An 18,253-nucleotide genomic window follows, 5' to 3' on the forward strand; every position below is an offset into this window, starting at 1 on the left:
TTACATTAGGTTAGTTGTATTTCATTAGTTACAATGTTGCCAGTGTGCATATTTGATTCATATTTTCAGGCAGTTGTGACTAAATATGGCTATACTTTATTAAGTGTGAGTCGGTGGCACACCTGCAGGAAATTAATTCCTTCTTGATGTGTATTTTGCAGTCCGCAGGTATGGTAATAGGTATGGACTAGATAGATGGGCAGGCACAGTGACAGCTGAACTTGGAGACTAAATAGCCTGATTTTTTTTTTTTTTTTGTGAAAATCCAAATCTTCTACACTGACTTTAGTCAGTGCATGTGTGAGGTAGTTTGTTAAATGGCATCTTGTAGGTATAGGGCTCTTCTGAGTGGAAAACAGCTTGGACATTCAGATTTTGTTTGGTTTAATCTCACACTCCTTTGTAGGATATTCTAATTTAGTAAAACCTTTGGCATGTCCAAAACTAGAAGTGAGAAGTAACCTGTGTTGACACCATTTGTCTGCTTCAGTCTTCCAAGGGCATGAATGAGGTAGAATCACAAATAACTTTGATTTGCTTTTGAAGATAAAAGCTGCCTTTATTTATCTCCCCTCTTTGTGCTGGCATAGCTCATGAGAGGATGGAGGCTGGGCAGTGGCTGGAATACTTAGATATTGCTAGCAGATTCAGCATTGATGTATTCAGCAAGTGCAATTAATATTTCACTTAAGTAATTCTACATTTCTGTTCAGAGAACACTGTTCTTGTTCTTCATTCTGTGAGCTTATTTTTCATAAGATTGTTCTGTTCGATTTCTGTAGTCCTGTCTAGAGAGGTATGTTCTACCTTTATCAGATGTCAGAAGTACAACACCGTACCTGGGTTATATTTTAATGACAATGGGTTATTAAACAGTTTAGTGATGTTACTAGATACACTAAGTTGATGTATTAAACTTATGTTCTTTGAATGTATTCATGCAGGTTAAACTGCAGCTGAGGAGTGAGTGAGAGTGTGAACTTGAGTCTCTCACCAGTGTTTATAAACGACTTCCGGGTGCTTCCGTGGCTATTTCAGATATCAGAGAAATAGGATGATCGGTTTCAGTGATATACATTAATTGCAGTATACTTTTTTTAGTGAAACCTTGTGATAAGTGGTTGAAAAGTATACTGCCACTTGAAGTAAATTAGTCAGCCAAGCATCCAAAGCATGAAACACTGATTACTAAATACCAGAAAGCATTAAATTCAAATATTTCCTATATTGCTTCTGAAGCAGAAGTGTAAGGATTTAGGAGTTGTTGTTCAATAAAACATCAAGAATATTATTGCAGATAAAAGCAATGTGTAAGAATACTTTGCTCAGTAGTTTAGAACAAGTAAAGAATAATATATCTATTTTATGAAGTTCTAGCTGGTCAAGGTCTATGATGTGGATAGGTGTAGGTAATCTTGCCCTGGTCAGAGGGTACCAGTGTGAAGAAAAGGCTTGCAGAAATCAAACTCATCTGTTTTGAGTAGAATAAAGATTCACAGTACTTAATACTGTGATTTGTGGAATCATCTAACAGTAATGTCCCCTGCTGAGTGGGGAGAGTCTGCAGCTTGTATTTTTGTACTTCTTGGATACGTCTGAGTGTTTCATACTACTTTTCTCCAAAAAGAGTAGCAGCTATTGAGAGTTTGATTGTTGGATTCTGTCTCTGATCCTGAAAGAAGTGGTTTAGTTTGCCTTTATTCTTACTTTCTGTCTTAGGTAATTGCCACAATTTTGGCAGGAGAGGACCCCACCCCACCCCTGCTGCTTGTTTCATGTAGGGCTTTGAAGGAGTAGCTTCATCTCTTTGGAGTGTTTCTGCTGATGGGCCATCCCTAGTTTGCTTAGGGTCCACTGAGGATGTTCACGTATGTCCTATGTTCTGTTGCTGGTTTAGTATGTAAAAAAAAAAAAAAAACTTAAATTCCTGGTTAATTCAGTGCAGAGTGATTACTGTATTGATTAGGACTAAGGAATTTGGAATCAGTTGCTGAGATGAGACTGGGTTGCTGGCCCTTCAGCTTTACATGGTACTGCATCAGTTGAAACAGAGCAAAGCATGTATGTCTTCACTCAGCCACTTTTTATACCTCTCATCATAAAATAACTGCAGAATTACCTAATCTCTGTGTACTTCTGTCAGAAGCAAAAATGTCGCCAGAAATACCAGCTATTCTTAGAAGTATTTCTCTGGAATACTTCAGATAAGAATATGCACTTTGTGGAATGAAACTGCCTTATTTAGCAAACTTTACAGTAATGAACTGGTCAAAAGATGATACAGATTCTTTCCACATTGATAATATCTGCAATAAAAATAACAGGTTTTGGTTTACAGCTTATGGAAGACCTTTCTAATGTTAACAGGCATTTACCGTAAGAGTTTTCTCTTTTTTTTAATCATGAATGTAATTTCTACTTGATTAAAATTTAAAAATACAGATCTAGTAGCATTTACCCTGAAAAAAACCCTCATATGTGTGTGTGACAAAATGTCTAAATGAATTCTTTTATTTTATTTATTTTTTTTTTTAGTTTGGTTTACTAATGAGAAACACAGGTTATGCAGTCTGTCTGCCTGTTAGAGCTTTTGATCAGTGTAAACCATGAAGGGAGTAATAGCTGCCAAGTCTTTAATTTTCTACAAGTTTGATTGAAAACTAGCTGGCTCGAGGAAAGAAGCCTTTATATTCCTGCTCTAGCAATTATCTAGATCTAAGACACCTCTGAACAGAACGGCTTTTGTAAGCCCATGCCCTGGGAATCTGCATTGGAGAGACAAGTTAAATGTGTGTTTGGAAGAGCTTGGACTGGAACATGCAGCTTCTTGAACCCAAAAGTGAACACAGCAGATGCAGCAAGTCCTTAGGACGTAGCTACTTGTTGGCGAAGCGCTGAAATCAAGAGTTGCTCTGTGCTGTGCTTCATCCTGCCCATCAACAGGAAGGGTGGTGGGGGAAAATGGATGGTTTAAGGAGCACTGCAGGAGGTTTTTGGCTTATTCTTGAATTGCTTTGCTTTTCACCCTGTGATGCCTTCTTCCAGAACCAATGGAGGAGAAAAGGGCCCAAGGTTGCAGAGGTTTGAGTTGAGAAAAGGTTGAAGGGAATGCCTGTGGTGAGAAACTGGGGGAACATTGTCATGTATGGATGTCTCAGCTCAAACTGAAACGTAACTGAAAAGCATTTCTGTTGTGCTGGCTGTAATCACTTTGGTTTTAACGGCTTGACAGCTACCCAATTTACTGGTCCTGACCTTAGCAGCTTGCAGCTCTCAGCAGCTGTATGTTAGTAGAAAAGGGAGGAGGGGGAGGCAGGAACTAGGTTGTACTTGGACAGCTGATCTGCACACACTGCCACCTTTGGAAGCAAGAATTGTAGTGCTCGCTTGTTTAATGATCAATTCCCTCAGCAGCTAGCGAGTTACTGATTTGATGATGATTTTTTCAAAGTTTTTACTGAGGATGAAGAAAAACAGTGGGGATGATGGACGTTAATTCCACTGCTGGATCTTTTAGCTCCTTACAGCAATTTAGCGTTGCAGATCTTATTGTCATAGTGGCTTATTTTTCCTTAAACATTGCAGTGGGAATATGGGTAAGAGCATTCTTTTGTTGGTTTCTGCTTTCTTGTTTAACCTTGTGAAATACTTGGATTTTTCTTTTTTTCAGGGCTGGCTGCTCTGTGGACGTTTATTCTGAAAGCCTCCAGTATCTTCTTGTTGTGTTGCATTTTGCATTGTTATGTATTTTGTGTGTTGTGTTACATCTGCTGTATTTTTTTGTATAAAACTTTCCACTATCGCTCTGTGTGGAAAGATTCCCATTGACTTTAAATGAGGTGGAATTAATCATGGCAAAAACCTGTCTCCTGGCCTCCAGCCTGCTGGATGTAACCAGATCTGACTCTTGTCTGTTAAAGGGTGTTGAGACAAATGTGCTGGTTAACGCAAAGAGCCCTCAGCTACCTGCAGTTTGAGAGCAAGGCTCTCTAAAGCTGTTGATTCTACCTTGCAGAAAAACTATAGCCAAAGCTGGGCCCTATTGGCCAACCTGTCTGCTCAGCACCAAGGTCCGACTAGCTCATCCGCTGTGATGGCAGCTCTCAGGGTGCTTCCCTTGCTATTCGCAGCCCCATGTGCTCAGGGTGCAGCCACCGTTTTGTGTAACTGTGCTTGAGCTGCAGAGCTCTCGTTGATTATCCAGAGTCTCCTGTCTCTTGGTTGCTGTCTGGGAGGGTTTGCAGGGGAAGAGCATTGTGTGCTGATCTTCTGCGCTCTCAGTCTTCCTGCAGGGTGAACAGGAACACTGTCAGTGGCTATTTCCTTGCTGGCAGAGACATGGCGTGGTGGCCAGTAAGTAATACCTTTGGCTGTCTTGTGACACTTGGGGCAGCAGAGACAACCAGCACCAGCCCCCCTCCCGCTGAATTTCCACTTTGCACCCCTTTTTTCCTGTGGTTGCCAGCATTTCTCCCTGTAACGTACACCTCATTCTGCTGGGTGCAAGGTCCCTTGCGGACTGGGATTTGCACCCGCTGATGGCTTTCCCTTGTCTCGCACAAGGGCTGCTGGAGTTCTGTCTTGTTTTCCTTCCATTGGTTTCCTTGTAAGCTGGTGCCCCACGCTTTGCTTTGGGGAATGGCTGTGAGGTCTGTGCTCTGGTACTGTAGTCTAGAGACTAGTTTTACCACCTCCTTCTGTGCAATTAGCCCTTTGGACCTGCCCTGCTAGGGAAGCATCAAAGCTCGTCCAGCTCGTGTGGTTGTAGGATCAGCAGGAGGGAGCTACAGCGCTCAGCAAGCGAGTGGCAGGCTGGTGTGCGCCAGTCTGGGTGTACTCACTGCACCTCCTGTTCCCATCCGCAGATTGGAGCCTCCCTTTTTGCCAGCAGTGAAGGATCAGGGCTCTTCATTGGACTGGCTGGGACTGGCGCTGCTGGGGGAATCGCTGTCGCTGGCTTTGAGTGGAATGTAAGGAGCGTTACCACGAGCGACTTGCTTGAGCCGCGTAGCAGCAGAGAGCTCATTTCACAGAAGCTCCCAGTAAAATCTCTAAAGGCTTGGGAGGAGGCAGGAAGGGGATAGTTAGTGCAACCTGCTAACTCGGCTTCCCTGTCTCGCCCCTCGTGCCCCTGCACATACAGTGAGTTTGGAGTCAGCTAAGGCCTTGTGCTCTGGGAACAAGCTGCTTTCAGATGCAGAGCTTCCTAGTCCAGCCCCTGCACGACCCCGATAGGAAGGCTGCCGGTCTGATAGGTCACCAATTCACTACTTTCTTACACATCACTTCCAAAGTCCTTGGGTTCTGGAGCAAGAGAATATTTGGCTTGCTTGGTACTTGAGGAGTTAATAGGAAACTTGTGGACATTTGCCGAGTCAACAGCTCAGGGGCTGTTGGGTGTCCGGGAAATCTCTGCTATGGCCTTGTGCACCTGCCATTTGAAGATACCAATGTGCATCTGAGGGTGAGCTGGGGCCTGGTCAGGCGTGGTGGATGTGGTCTAGCGTTGTCGAGCTCCAGTAGGATCAGTGATTTTTTGGGTTGTGCTATGTTCTTCCTTCCCAACAGGCTACCTACGTTCTCCTGGCGCTGGCTTGGGTGTTCATTCCAGTCTACATCTCTTCCGGGGTAAGTCCAGCTCTCCCTGAGCCTGCTGAGGAGAGCTCAGTCCTGTGCCCCAGGGAGTCATGTCACTGCTGTCCTTTGAGGCTCCTAAGCCCTGCACCATTGCTTTGGGAGACTCTTCCCCTTCATTTTCCCTAGGACTACCTTCAGAGGAGGGTGACCGGACAGGGCAGTGACCATTCTTTTCTCTCTTGCAGATTGTCACTATGCCTGAGTATCTCCAGAAAAGGTTTGGAGGTGAGAGAATCCAGATGTACCTCTCTGGCCTGTCACTCCTGCTCTCCATCTTCACCAAGATCTCTGTAAGTAGCTCCCACTTGACTCTGTGACAGGTCCATAACTCGTTTCCAGCTAGCAGAAGATTAATTTTGTGTTCAGACGTTGTGTCTTAAGCAGCCCAGACTCTTCTCTGCCTGCCTGCCTGCTTGGTAACCGTGGGAAGGGTTTATCTGAGGTGAAAGCAGCTGAGAGCCTGTGACACCAGGCCTGGAGCAAGTGTGAGAGAACTCAGCAGAGCCTGAGCTCTCTGAGCAGCTGAGAGCCTGGGGGCTGGAGACAGCGAGACGGGGTTTGAGCCTTAGATGCACCAAGAGCAAACTGCTCTGAAATGATACGGAGGAGGAAACATGCTGGAGGGAGCGACCCTGCACAGCCTCCTCTGCTGGAGGCAGGTGGATCTGATTCATTGCTCTGTGGGGCTTCTGCGTGGGGATGGCTGAAAAAATTGCCTCTCCGTGTGGGTGGCTGAAACCAGACGCTCGCTGTAAGGCTGGAGAAAGCTCATGTTGGAGCTGCCGGCAGATAATCCGTTTCCCCACGGAGAGGCGCTCACCACCTGCTTGTGCTTTTGTCAGCTCTGGGGCCTGCAAATCCCAGTTTGGCTGGTGGCCACAGGCCCTCACTGCTTCTTGTTCCTGCTTCCTCTTAGATAGCTTCTGAACCTGCTGCCAAGGCCCCGGGGCTGAGCTGCAGAGCGGACCCTGCGTGGGCTGTGTCCCAGCCTGAGAGATAAGGGGGATGGAGTAGCCCCAAAGCAGCTCCTGCTGTGCAAATATGTGACAGTGCTTAATGCAAAGTGGCTGCATCTGCCTTGGACCATGTAAGGAGCTCATCCCTCCAGAGCTGCCAGCGCTGGGAAACTCAGGTCACAGACTTCCTTTGCTTGTTCATTACTTCTTCCTAAGGTGGCATTTAATGATGCCAGAACTGTGTCCCCTGCTCTGTAACCTGCCAAGTGCTCAGGAGAACCGTGTCTTTGGCCTATGAACTGTGCTCTGACCTCGGGCAAAGCAAGGTACTTAAAAGGTTGTGATCTTAAAAGGCAGGTTGCAGGGGAGATAACAGCCCTTCCTTTGTTCGTGCTTTGAGCGTGGCTAGGACCTGCAGAAGTGGTGCTGATGGCTCAGTAAGTGGAGCTGTCCCCTGTCTTTCTCTCCTGAAAAAATCCCACATATCTTGCTGTTGAGCATTCTTACCATAAAACTGGTGTTTATACCCTTATCACTTATGTCATGGAAAATCCTGTGGCATTTCTCCTGAAGTTAGGTTTGGTTATGGTTATGCAGGCAGTTTCAGCAAGTTCTGTCTTGCTATGTTCCTCTGCTCTCAGTTGGAAGAGGCTCCGTCTCCCTGTGCTTGCCTAATCAAGGAACTTTGCTTTGTGTCATTAAGCAGCTGCTTTGACTTACCTAGGTTTGGCTGCCTCTCCTCCATGTGTGATATGTGGCCCGGCAGCTGCTGGAGTATCAGATAAGTTTGCAGGGTTGATCAGTGAAATGTTGATTATTCCCTGATCCTCCTAATGTCCAATAAACTGTCACTTATTCCTCTTCTGTGTACTGTTTAGGGGAGAGATCTCTTCCCTGCTCCTGATCAAGGCTAGGGATGAGCTCAAGGGAGATGCTGAAGCAGTCTCTGTATGTTGTTAGTCACCCTGGGATCTAAGGGGATACCATCTGGTGTTTGAAACAAAAAGTAACAAGCTAGGATAGCATATCTGGTGTAGTTGTTTGTTCTTGCGGATTTAAATCCAAAGAAAGAAATCACCAATAATTTGAGGACTGGTTGCCTTTGAGTCTCTTTCCGGATTATCATAGATGTCCCCTCTTCCCAAAATAGTCTGTTACTATGCCACGAGGAGATGTTTGGTCCATATGATTTTCACTGGAGCTGTCTCACAAGCCTCTGTGGCTTTGCCCAGAAGGGATGGATGTCCTACAAATTCATTCTTAGCTTGGGAAACCAGTGGAGACTGTGTCACTCATTGCTTATAACCAGATGAACTTGTAGATGAACTCTGTGTGATGCCTGTATATATGGCAACCTCTGTGGTTATCCTAGCATTTCTCAGCACTCCTTTGTGTTTGGAGCCTGGGAGACACTCCCAGGTAGCTCTTCGTATGCCTTTTCTCAGCTAATTCTATAGTTTCTTTGGACTGCTGAGCTTCACCAGATCTCTGAGTCACACAGAATCTGATACAAGAGGAACCAGCCTAATCAAGAGGATTATCCTGGCATCTAGCTCCATTCATGACGGAGCAGAAAAATAATAGTTGTTTCAAGCAGTGGGTTGTGATGATGTGTGAGGTGTTGTCACATAGATGAACTGACCCGGTATCCTGTCACTGGTGATGACCACAGCAGGGTGCATGGGAGAAAGGTATGAAACTCATGGCAATTAGGTAGTGCTGTCACCCAGCAGAGCTTTCCTGTTGGTCTCACTAAGGGTTACCTTAAAGCGCAGGACCGTTGCTTTTCCTGCCGCTTCTCCCGGCAGATGCTGTTTCTTTTGTGGATCTCCATGGATCTGCTTAGCTGAGATATGGTGTCACTGCTGCTCTAATGCCTCTTTTGTGAGGAGGAGAGAAGATGGACTCTCCTGTCTTAGCATTTACCACCTGCTGGATGTAAGCCTGTAATGTTTCATGACAGTTCATAGCAGGGTGCAACAGGCCAGCCCTGAAGCCCTGCTGAGGGGACAGTGAGTCTCCCCAAACTGGAAACATGAAGATTTACACAGGCACCCAAATGGTGAAAAGCCTGTGTGGACTGTTCAGTACCTTGGGTAACTCACTGTACTGATGCTTTGCCAGTTGTTAAATTCAAGCTGTCTCTAAAGCCAGCTTTCACTGGGAAGGCATTAACGATGTTGGATAAGAACAAGTTTCCAAGTGAGGTCACTGGTGGGGGCAGGGTTCTCTTGCTGGATTGTAAAGCCTGACTTCAAAGGATTTTGCTCTCCTTTTACAGTTGAAAGGACTTGTTTTAGGAATAGGTCATGCCTGGTTTTAATTAGCTTGTTTTTGTATTTGGGATGTCTTATTAACGACTAAGTCACATGCGCTTTTATTTTTTCCCACCCTAGCAGAATTACCAGGAAGGGAGGTGGAGATACCTTTACTTCCTCATAGCAAAAGCTTAGACTCATTTGCAGACGACTGCAAAAATGATTAAGCACTGAGAAAGCCAGGATAAGCAGTTATGAAATGTGTTCTCCAAGGCTGAGTCTTAACAGCTGGGCTCTGGGGATGAAGTGGAGGATACTGGAGAAGCAGGCAACCAGGGTAGGGGGGGTGACTTGCTAGCAAGTGCTGAGCTGACATCATCAATCCCTGAGCAGGCCGTTGAGAGCTCCGGAAGACAGCAAGGACTCTGGGCTGGAACTGTGCTGGGGCGGCTATAATTGTATTGGGTTCCTGCCTCAGGCTGTGTTGGGAGGAGACGGCTGAGGGCCCTTGGTTGAGTCTTTCCCGCCTTGTAGTTGCACCTTGCTGTGCAGTGATGACTTAGTTCTCTTGTAGGGTTGGCTAGTGGTCTCTGTGGTATTGAGCTGTGGTGGTTATATTACCTTTGTGGTAGAAAGGCATCTATGAAAGAGGAGCTGCTGATACAAGTTTTGGTATGGTTGCCACTAAGTTGATTCCTCTTTAGCAGGGCAGTCTAGGGATGAGTCATCTGTTGGTGCTGAACATGGCTTTCTGAGACATGGCCAAGCCAGAGTGCAGCTCAAAATAAGTACCATCTCCTGTAGGAACATTAGACATAACTGTGGTGGAAGGTCTGGTCCAGTGCATTTGTCATGGAACAGTCCTTGAATTAGGTTCCTCAACACCATGGTGTGAGTGCTCTTCTGGTAGTTTGTGATTTAATCAACTTTATACCTAGTGTGTGGGCTCATCGTGCTAGAGAAAGGGTTTTCATGTAGTGCCAAAGCTGAACGTGCGCTTACCTACTGGATTTCATGTTTGATAAGAGTCCTGCTAGATGGCATGCTTCTTCATTCTTCTATCTCACGATCCTTTACAGCCCCTCTCCATCACATGATGTAGCCTGCTGTTATTTTGTGTCTTCTGAAATGAGATGTTTGCCACCTTAGCATGAAGAGATACAGAGCTTTGGCCTGGGATGTGCTTTCTGGAAAGGCAGGAAGCAGCTCTTGCATAGCGTTTGCAATGGAAGTATGAAATTGTGCATTTTGTTCCTAAGCAACACATGTCACTGTTCCCCTTAGAATGATACTGAGGGTAGGGCAAGGGTGGCACTGTCTGTCCTTAGCTGCCATGCTTTGAACTTCCTGGAGGAGCTTTGGGAGAAGGAAACACAGAGCTAGGAGGAGATGCAGTGTGGGAAATCCTACCGTACCTCCACATTACTAATCCCATGTGACTGCTCCCACATGATCAGGCAAGAAGGCTCTGCAGTTCGGGGAATGATTTTTGTGAGGTGTATAAAGAAAGATGTCAAATCAGAGCTGATATGTTGGCTGTGGAAAGCCGTCATGGCTACAGGCAAGGGTGTGGAGCAGGCCGAGGTGTTCTGAGGAGACGGGAGTGGAATCTGCTCGTCTTGCCTGTTCCTGCCTGGCCCTGTCCCCTTTTCCCTCACTGGGTAACGTTTTCACTAAGATATTCTAGCTGAGTACTGGAAACTGCTAGATCTCAGCTTCTGGTAGAGAAATGGTTGCGCCTCTGGGCGCCGATTGGTGTACGTGGCCTTCTCGGTCCCAGCACTTCCTCCAGAGGAGGAGCAAAGGAAGGGAGGGAGCGGATGTTTCCAGTCTCCTGTTGTTGATGTGCAACTTTGGGCAGGGATATATCCCTGGAAAGCCAGGGAAAAGGGAAAGAAAGCACAAGTCCGCAGACTGTGCCCACAATGCTGGTTAACCTCACCACGGTGTTTCCCAGTTTTTGCCATGTCAGAGGCCTGGCTTCGCCTTGGGAAGAGTCTCTCTCCCTGATAAACATCTGCCCTGCGGGCTGCTGTCCAGTCTGCCCAAGGAGCCTCTGAATCTCTCTGCTTTTAGAGCTCATCCACTGTGAGATTGGGCCTGAGACAACGTGACCAGCACCTCCCTGCACCAGCTGAGTCCGTGTGGGTTGAATCCTCCAGTGGCTGAGTCCAGTGACATAAATGGTGGCTGCTTTGGTGAAGTTGGTCAGCTTGGTTGAGTTAGCTAGCTGAGCAAGCTGCTGAGCTCCCTCCTCCCAAATCCTGCATCTGCTCCTCTAGCAGAGGAAGCGCTTTCAGTTTCCCTGGGAGATGTGATTCAAGTGGCAGGAGATGCTGTGGCTGATGGAGGCTGGCCTGTAGTGTGGACAGTTGTGTGAGGCGTAGAGTCACCCTGTCCTTCCTGTGCTGAGCAGAAAAACAGAGCCTCTTCCAGGGGTCTCAGGAAGGGGAGCTGTGAAAGTCAGGAAAAGCGTGGGAACATGAGCCTCACTCGAGCTCCGTAGCAGCACCTGCTGCTCGTGTTGGAGGATGTACTTACACGGGTCTGTGCTGGGGTCCAGGATCCAAGGTCTTTGGGTTTAGTTCCTGCCTGCTGCTGCTCTTTCTTGGCCAAAATCAACTTCTGTCGCTCGTCTGTGCCTGAGTTTCCCCATCTGGAGGAAATATTCTCCCAGAGATGCTCAGCAAAAAGGTGGTTTGGGCAAAGGCTTTTGCAGTCAGTCCTGGGGCTGCCTGTGTGCCCTGCTGAGTGCAGGGCAGACACAGTGAAGCCCCGCTAGCAAGGGCTCTGTGGCAGCTGCAGAAGGGTTCCCAGGAGCACGGCAAGCCCTGGGCGGCCAGTTTGCTCTGCCCTGGCAGCACTGAGCTCTGCGCTGCTAAGAGGACCTGAGCTACGTGGCGCAGGGATCCCCTGCCAATAACCGAGGACATGCAGGCACCAACAAGCGGAGAGAAAAGTCCCTGTGCCTGAGAGGAGATCCCCTCTGCCTCCTCCTGACCAGGCTGAAGCTCCAAATGGCTCAGCTGTTGCTGGCGGCGGGCAAGGGAGTGGGAGTTTGGCCTTGGCAGCCTTCTCCAAGGCAGCGTGGGTGCCAGGAGAACAAATCCCATCAGGCAGAACATGAAATACCAGCTGCTCCCATCCGCACTACTGCACCCGTCGCGTCTGCCCGCTGGGGCGCCAGCAGGGCATAAAAATGGCACGGGCGGGCGTGTGGGGCTGGCGAGGATGGGGTGGGAGGCTTGGGGGCTCCTCATGAGGCTGGGTTCCTGGGGAGAGCGTGGCCCCTTCGGTTGGCTCCGAGCGCCAGATCTCCTGGGCTCTGCAAAAAGCACTGTCCAGATGCCACCTGGGGAACAGGCCACTGCCAGAGGGAACTTGAGGTACTTGGGTCAGCAAGGAGACAGGTCAGTTAGGGATCTCATCCTGCGAGGGACTGAGTACCATTAGCTTCTTCCTTTTCTAAGAGGCTGTGGCAGCACCGATGCCCCTAACAGGAGCTGGAAAATGAGCTTCGTGGCCTTTGCGTCCCACTGTCTGCATCCAAGTGGGCTCGGATGCAAAACGACCACAAGAGCTGCCTGCTCTGCTCCTCCTGGGGGGCTGCAGGAATGTGGCCGGGGTCCCCGTCTGCAGCACTGATGTGGTCAGCGCGTGGGACCAGTGCTCCCAGCACTGGCTCTGCGCCTGGCATGTGCAGTGACATGCGCTTGCTGTACCCAGGGTTTTGGTTGTTTCCCTGTTGTGTCTTTCTGCAGCAGCTTTTTGGTGTTGTCTAGCCAGTGGATGTCACCTACTGCAGCACTGTGTTTCTTCCTTTGCACAGACCGATCTGTACTCCGGGGCGCTGTTCGTGCAAGTCTGTCTGGGCTGGGACCTTTACCTGTCCACCGTCCTGATGCTGGCGGTCACAGCGCTCTACACGATTGCGGGTAGGCTGCTTGATATTTGCTGGCCTTACTCTTGTTCCACTGCTGTACCACTTATGCTTCTTTTTCTTTCTTCTTCTCCCCCCCCCCCCTTTCTGGGAGGTCTCTGGGGATTTTTACTGCTTTTATCTCAGATAATGGGGTTCATATTTGCTGTCCTACCAACTAGCATTTGTGTGACACTTCCTGAGTGTCAGCTAGGGCAATGCGTAGATTCCTCAACTCCCCTCTGTGTTTATTAGTTTAGGCTTTTCATCCGTAATAAGTCGCTCCTCCTCCCTCATGTAGTTAAATGTGTACCTATTTGTAAGAGCTGTAATCAGGGCTTCTCCTATTACATGACCATTACCATGGAATCTAAAATCTCAAAGGCCTTTACCTAACTCATTTTCCTCCCACTTGTCCTGCCCATAATACAACTTGCTGTCCGTCTGCAGAGCTTTTAGAAGTATTTCCTGCACATGCGTCCCTTTATTCCCTTTAGCGTGTATATATATATATATACACACATACATATATATACATACATATGTATATGTGTATATATATATACACACACACATATATGTACATATACACATATATGTATATATGTGTGTGTGTGTATATATATACATGTATATACACATATATATACATACATATATATATGTATTTTGGTGCAGATTCAGTCAATACATTTCCTTCGTAATTCACAATTAATGAGAGTTTGGAGCTGAAATTAGGAGCTGAGTGCTAAACTCGCAGTCCCATACTCAGACCATGCAATTGTACATCTTTGCCAGGCCTTTAAGCTGTTGTTTGGCTAGGATGCTCCTTTCCCTGGTAACTCTAGTGGAGACGCCCTGCAGTAAATTTTCTTTGGTATCTTGCCCCAGCTAGCAAAATGCAGAACAGCTTCAGTACATCTGAAACGTGGCAGATTTTGCAAGACTTTGGTTTTGAACAAATCCCATCTTGGCTTTTTCCTGCCCACAAGGCTTGTTGTGAAGCAGAGTATTTTAGCCTGAGCTGAGGCAAAAAGGGTGTGATCACTGCGTCACCCTAATCTTGAGAACATCCTTCCAAATCCCAGGCATTGCCAGGACAGTGCAGCCCTGAAGTACCTGGCTGTGAATCAATGATTTGAATTGAAATTGGTTCCAGTTTTGACCCATTTTCTCTAGCTCTGCTACTTATATGCTTTTGTTCATACGCTGAGTAATGCCCTTCTGACTAGATAAGCAATCCTGGATTTGCAACAAGTGCTGAAGGAAAGCTTGGTCTGGAAAGGAGGAGATGCCGTTGACTGAACGGCTGAAGGGGGCCCTGCAAAGCATTAAGTGCTGGGAAGATGATAATATTGGGTTGTGAGGGAGAGCTGCGGGGCATGCAGAAGGGGAAGGCACGGTACGGTGTCAAGGAGAGGTCGGATGAATATGGGACCAGCATCCTGGCAATGTGGTCTGTTTGGAGTATCTGAAGAGATCTGAGGACGTCCGTGTCCTGGGTTATCTTGGAGCAGGGCAGAGCACTAGAGGATCTGCCATACAGATTTGAGGAGAAATCAGTGACATACTAGAAGGTCAGCTTCCTACCGAGGTCTGGTTTTGGTCCTTCCAGAACTTTTGGTAGAGAAAAGTCCTGAGTGGGTAAGAGGAGAGCAGAAGTCGTGTGCAGAGCCTGGACTGGGGGGCTGTGTGCCTGCAGGCCTGGCCTCTTGCCTCCAACTCTCGTCATGCCAACCACGGGCTCAGCCTGCCGTGAGCTGTCACCACAACCCCTCGTGCACCCGCCCTCCCTCAGCTCCCTGTCCGCACCTCACGCGGGATCGGTCACAGCACCCTGTTATATTGGGTGCTCCCTCCCCACCCCAGCTGCTTGGGGTGCTGTCTCCCCCCAACACCAGACTTGCCAAGGAGCTGTTCCCCGCTGTGTTTTCCCACCTCCCTCATGGTGATTAGGACGAGGACAGTAGCAGACAGGCTACATGTCCCCACGAGAACAGTTAGCTTTACTGTGGCTTTACAACAAAGCTGAGCCTGAACCCGGGGGAGCTCACGACGCTGTGCCTTGCTCCTGTCCCCTGCAGGGGGGCTGGCGGCCGTCATCTACACCGACACGCTGCAGACGCTCATCATGGTTATTGGAGCCATCGCTTTGGCTATAAAAGGTAAGACCTGGGATTGGCACATATTTGCCTTCTGGGGGATCTTCTGTCCCCACTCTGGCAGTCTTGGAAATAAATAAAAAGACTTGATCTGAGCAGTTTGGCGGCCAAGATGTTTTGCAGGACTTTGGCCCATAGCAATCACTAAGTCCACAAAAACCACACGAACGGTCCACTCGTTCCTTGTGCAGCTGTATTTCCCTTATGTGCAAGGCTGGTGGGCTGAGACGTTGTAAAGCTTCCTAGTAGTCCTCTGTATAGGGCTAATTTGAGATCTAGTGACCTTATGGTTCTGTCCTCATTACTTCCAAGCTCCTGGCACTTGCCTACTTCACACATTCTGAGAAACTGTTCAGGTGTTTGACATCAAGCAAAATTTCGAGTTTTCCTCCAGATAATTCCCAGTCGTTGGCCCCCTTAATGCGTTGCTGCAGGATTTTCAGAAAGTATCTGCCCAGGGCATGAGGCAGCTGCCTTTGATCCTGCACACAGAAATGTGCACAGCAGCAGTCAGTGCCAGAAAGAGTCATTCCTGCAGGTGAACACTAAGTGGTGAAGTGCACAGGGGCGTTTTCTTCTCTGGTGTGTCTTCCTCCCGTTTTGATTTAGCATGGTTAATTAACAGCCATTTGTGAACCCTCCTCACTGTTGTCTCATAATAAATTTAGTCCCATAACACTCTTGTGGGGTAGGGAATTTTCATTATTCTTGTTTTACCGTCCAGGTGCTTAGCCCCTGAGGAATAAGAGGCATAATTTCCAGTCAGGTAAAAAGTTAGGCCCCAACTTCAAAGGTAGGCATTTAACTAAAGAACATGATTTCCAGAGATGGTCCTGAGATGATTCCCACCATCTCCCGCAGAAATCTGTTTAGGCAGGTGGGTATGAAAAGTATTGACCTAACATCATGCAGGAATTCTGCCACGGAGACAAGAACAGAAGCAGACTTGCAACAAGCCCAGCCCCATGTCTGCGCTCCTGTGCAGAGCCAGAGCTCATTCCTGGGAGGACCCTGTCCTCAGCGAGGTATATTTACAAAGGCTAAATTGAAAGGACAGATGCTTAAAACTTATATGTTACAGAAGGGGAAAAAAGATCCTGCTCTTCCCTGTAGTAGTACAAATAATGATAAATACCCAAGCAGAAGCAATGAACTGAGTCGGACAGAAGAGGAGCTTGTTGCCTGCCCAAACAGGTCTGAGCCATGGTCATAGTCTTTGCCTGAGACGAGCTGCTTGCATATTGTTGATTATGGGCTGAAGCTTTATTTAACCATGAGGTTCTCCAAGGCTTTTGTCCTGTAATCTTGTGCAATAACGCGGAGCAAGAGTAGGAGGACAGGCGTGCGAGGCCTGGAAAATCACTTCCAGCAAATGCACTGCTAAACTGTTTTTAAACCTGCTAAGTGTGGCAAAGTTTGTGGAGAGGTTGTGTTTGGGAGACTGGCTGATACTGGGAGTCAAAAAGACGCACTAAAAGCTACAATGTCACACAGTCTTTTTCTTGGGTCTCAGGAGATTTCGGGGCCTGTCAGAGACTTTTTTCTATCAAACCAATTTAATAAGAGATACTCTCCCCCTTCTTGCCTTGTTTGAGTCTTTAGCCCATCCCAGCAACAGCGAGTCTGCTAACGCTGATTTGCTAACCCGTGATAGTTCCGGGTTCCCTTCTGGTGGCCAGTGCTTGGACAGTTGCATCGGTTGCTACTGCTCAAACTGATGGAAAACCAGATTCCTTCGCAGCAGTCACAGTAGTGCAGAGCTAAGCTCTAAGGTCACGTTTCCTATGGCAGGGCAGAAGGGTTGTGCAAATACTCTGGTATAAAACTGTGCAGAACAGCCGCAAGTCAGAAAACAAATGGGCGTAAACTAAGGGGTTACAAACAGATCCAGTTTACTTAACTCAGTAGCTGCATCCACCACGGGAGGCTGCAGACATGCTACCAACCAGAAGTACAGTTAGGAGAGCATCACCAGGCAGTTTGCAATGCTCTGAGAGCATCCTGCCGCCTTGGCTGTGGCTCTGCTCACCGCTGCCGTCGCGGGTGAGAGCGACCGTGCCGCACCCACCCTCGAAGCGGGCCGTCACTCGGCGGCTTTCTCCTCGCCACCTCCGGTGTTATTTTCCCCCCCGGCGTTCACCACCCTGACACTAATCCTGGTGGAGCTGATGGGCTTTAGCGAAGCATCTGCGGGCTGAGTTCTCAGCCACCTCGCTTTTTTGTCCTGCTCTTCCGCGTTAGTAGATACGGGTGTTGCGACTTGCCAGCTGACACACTTGGGAAGCTCGCGGGCCCGCACCCTGGGTGAGCACCCTGCTTTCAGCACTCATTCACTCCTGCCGAGCGCTTTTGTTGATGTCCGACGCCCATGCAAAGCTTGGGAGTAGCCAGTGCCTGGATAAACCACGTGCTGGTGAGAAGCCAGCTCTGCTTTCAGGAGAGCAGGAAGGGTTTACGCATGCTCCTTCTCTCTGAAATATAATGGGCCTGTTCGCAAAGCGGGTATATAATGTCCCTTTTATAACTCCCTGAAAGCATCTCCTGCCAGGTGCCCACGGGTCCTGGTGATAGCCATGGGACTTGAAACCCCACTTGTGGGTTCACCAGCTGAAATGGCAGATCGGCAGGAGAATGCCTTCCCTGGGATGAAGGGGACAGGAGCGAGGATGCTGCAGGAAGGGTAGCTTAGAAATGGGGGTTTGCTCAGGCTGAAACTTGATGGAGATTCCCGTTTCCAACGCCCTACGGATTAGGGATCTGCTTCTGGTGTAAAGATAGGGGCCACTGACAAATATTAGCGCAGCATTCAGACCTGAAGTCTGGTGCAAGTCCACCTCTGAGAGGTGAAAGTAATTCATGGAGGGTATTGCTTTGAATCCAGTCCGTATCACTGAGCAGGGAAACAAAGGAGTAAAGCAGAAGGGATTCCTGCCTGCCTCCCTCCCAGCCCCTGAAACTGCGGCGTGTGAGCTGCAGCACGCGTCATCGTGCAGCAGCAGCCTCGGCGGCGGCTGAGCCGGCGCTTGCCCAGCCCTTCCTAAGGAGGCTCCCCCTTGGCACGTCGCCGTCTGGCTCCTCGCCTCCTCCCCGCCGCTGCCGGAGCAGGCTGGGGACTCCACCGAGCGAGGCGGTTTCTCCTTGGCGATGCTGCTGGAAGCCGGGAGCCTGACGTCCCCCCTCGAGTGCGAGCGGGCTGCAGCGCGTTACGGATGTGGGGGTGCAAACGCACCCGCTCCGCTTATCTCGGCAGCTGCTGCGTGGGCGGCCACGGCACGCGGGGAGGGGGGAGCGGAGCAGATTCCTCCCATTCCTCCTGCAGGA

The 18,253-nt window shown here is 48.5% G+C and overlaps 1 protein-coding gene across 3 annotated transcripts in view; it reads left to right on the forward strand.

Moving 5' to 3' along the window:
* The first annotated feature begins 3,384 nt into the window (after positions 1-3,384).
* Positions 3,385-18,253, forward strand: part of SLC5A10 (solute carrier family 5 member 10) — a 44,114-nt gene continuing 29,245 nt past the window's right edge. For 2 of the 3 annotated variants that reach the window (XM_062588659.1, XM_062588662.1), the window contains exons 1-7: positions 3,385-3,596; positions 4,282-4,353; positions 4,866-4,970; positions 5,569-5,628; positions 5,823-5,927; positions 12,681-12,786; positions 14,855-14,935. In XM_062588659.1, coding sequence (XP_062444643.1) covers positions 3,483-3,596; positions 4,282-4,353; positions 4,866-4,970; positions 5,569-5,628; positions 5,823-5,927; positions 12,681-12,786; positions 14,855-14,935 — 643 coding nt within the window. In that variant the 5' untranslated portion in view covers positions 3,385-3,482. The remainder of the gene's footprint in view (positions 3,597-4,281; positions 4,354-4,865; positions 4,971-5,568; positions 5,629-5,822; positions 5,928-12,680; positions 12,787-14,854; positions 14,936-18,253) is intronic. The other variant, XM_062588661.1, reaches the window with a different exon arrangement.

The sequence above is a fragment of the Rhea pennata genome, chromosome 15 (genome assembly GCF_028389875.1).
Source record: "Rhea pennata isolate bPtePen1 chromosome 15, bPtePen1.pri, whole genome shotgun sequence".
NCBI lineage: Eukaryota > Metazoa > Chordata > Aves > Rheiformes > Rheidae > Rhea > Rhea pennata.